The sequence below is a fragment of the Aythya fuligula genome, chromosome 30, assembly GCF_009819795.1.
Source record: "Aythya fuligula isolate bAytFul2 chromosome 30, bAytFul2.pri, whole genome shotgun sequence".
NCBI classification, from domain to species: domain Eukaryota; kingdom Metazoa; phylum Chordata; class Aves; order Anseriformes; family Anatidae; genus Aythya; species Aythya fuligula.
This window is the reverse complement of record NC_045588.1, coordinates 936,098-938,075: the sequence shown is the minus strand read 5'-3', so window position 1 is coordinate 938,075 and position 1,978 is coordinate 936,098. Positions and strand designations below refer to the sequence as shown.

General features: G+C 65.5%; 1 protein-coding gene across 1 annotated transcript; it reads left to right on the top strand.

Moving 5' to 3' along the window:
* The first annotated feature begins 546 nt into the window (after window positions 1-546).
* Window positions 547-1,691, top strand: S1PR2 (sphingosine-1-phosphate receptor 2). Its single transcript, XM_032204967.1, has one exon. The coding sequence runs from the start codon at window positions 590-592 to the stop codon at window positions 1,640-1,642; it is 1,053 nt and encodes a 350-aa protein (XP_032060858.1). The 5' UTR covers window positions 547-589; the 3' UTR covers window positions 1,643-1,691.
* Window positions 1,692-1,978: the final 287 nt, after the last annotated feature.

The window sequence follows — 1,978 nt, the reverse complement described above, 5'->3', positions numbered from 1 at the left end:
CCTAACTGGGGGGGCGCAGTGCTGGTCCCCCCGTCCCAAACTGGTGGGAACTGGGGGGTGGTGCTGGGTCCCCAGTCCCTAACTGGGACCAGCGCGGGGTCCCTGTTGTGGGATGGGTGCTGCGTGGGGGGGTTCGAGGCCAATATTGGTGCCCCCTGTCCTCATCCCCATGTGTCCCAGTCCCCACCAGTGTCCCTACTGGTGTCCCCATCCCTCCCATGGGCTCTGGTTCCTCTGGGCACTCTGCGCCGGTGCCTGGTGCCGGCCCTAAAATGTCACCTCCTCCATCAACGGGGCCACCCACCGTGTCCCCAGCGTTGGGGACGGATCCGGTGGCCCCGCTCTGCACCCCGGGCAGCTCGGAGGCTCATCTCTTATCGCTGCCATCCGGATTTCCTCTCTGAGTCATTTCTGCTCCGTTGCGGCCACCCGGTGCCGAGCGCGAGACGCCGTGTGCGTGCCCGCGCCGTGACGCTCGGCGCGCACAGCCGCGTCGTCCCCGGTGCCACCAACCCCCCCGGTGCCTTCCTCCCCGCAGGTCTTCCTCCGCCGGGCGCCGCGTCCCGGCTCGGCGGCCGGGCGGGCAGCCATGGGGAGCATCTACAAGGAGTACTTCAACACGGAGAAGATCCGGGAGCACTACAACTTCACCAAGGAGGACTCGGAGGGCTCGCCCAGCGCCTCGCGCTGGGCGGTCTCCATCCTCATCGTCGTGCTGTGCTGCTTCATCGTGCTGGAGAACCTGCTGGTGCTCATCTCCGTCTGCCGCAACAAGAAGTTCCACTCGGCCATGTACATCTTCATCGGCAACCTGGCCTTCTCCGACCTGCTGGCCGGCTTGGCCTTCATGGCCAACATCCTGCTCTCCGGGGCCACCACTTTCCGCCTGACGCCGGTGCAGTGGTTCGTGCGGGAGGGCACGGCCTTCGCCACGCTGGCCGCCTCCGTCTTCAGCCTGTTGGCCATCGCCATCGAGCGCCACGTGGCCATCACCAAGGTGAAGGTCTACAGCAGCGACAAGAACTGCCGCATGGTGCTGCTCATCGGCGCCTGCTGGGTGATCGCCGCCGCCATCGGCAGCTTGCCCATCATGGGCTGGAACTGCATGAGCGACCTGCACGACTGCTCCACCGTCCTGCCCCTCTACTCCAAGCGCTACATCCTCTTCGTCATCACCATCTTCACCCTCATCCTCCTCACCATCGTGGGGCTCTACAGCCGCATCTACTGCATCGTGCGCTCCAGCCACGCCGAGATCGCCAGCGCCCAGACCCTGGCCCTGCTCAAGACGGTCACCATCGTCCTGGGGGCCTTCATCGTCTGCTGGCTGCCGGCCTTCATCATCCTCCTCATGGACGCCTCCTGCCCCGTCCGGGCGTGCCGGATCCTCTACAAGGCGAACTATTTCTTCGCCTTCGCCACCCTCAACTCAGCCGCCAACCCCATCATCTACACGCTGCGCAGCAAGGACATGCGCCGGGAGTTCCTGCGGGTGCTGTGCTGCTGCGGGGCCGGCCGGGGGAGCGAGCCCCCGGGGCGCTGCATGCTGCCGCTGCGCAGCTCCAGCTCGCTGGAGCGCTGCACCCAGAAGCACGAGCTGCCCACCTCGCCCATCACCCGCGAGTGCACCACCTCCGTCTGAGGGGTCCCACGGACGCCCCACGGACACCCCCTGGGCATCCCATGGACACGTCACAGATGTCCCATGGATATTCCATGGAAATCCCATGGACATCCCATGGATACTCCATGGACATCCCATGGATACTCCACGGACACCCCGTAGATGCTCCGTGGACCCCCCCATGGACACCCCATGGATGCTCCGTGGGCACCCAGGGACACCCCGTGGGTGCCCCGTGAACGCCCCATGGATATCCCATGGATATCCCAGAGATGCTCCATGGATATCCCAGGGTTGCCCCAAGGACACCCCATGGAAACCTCACGGATACCCCATGGAAACCTCATGGATACC

Coding starts and splice junctions, on each gene's coding strand:
- S1PR2 (XM_032204967.1), top strand. CDS start 590: ATGGGGAGCATCTACAAGGAGTACTTCAACACGGAGAAGATCCGGGAG.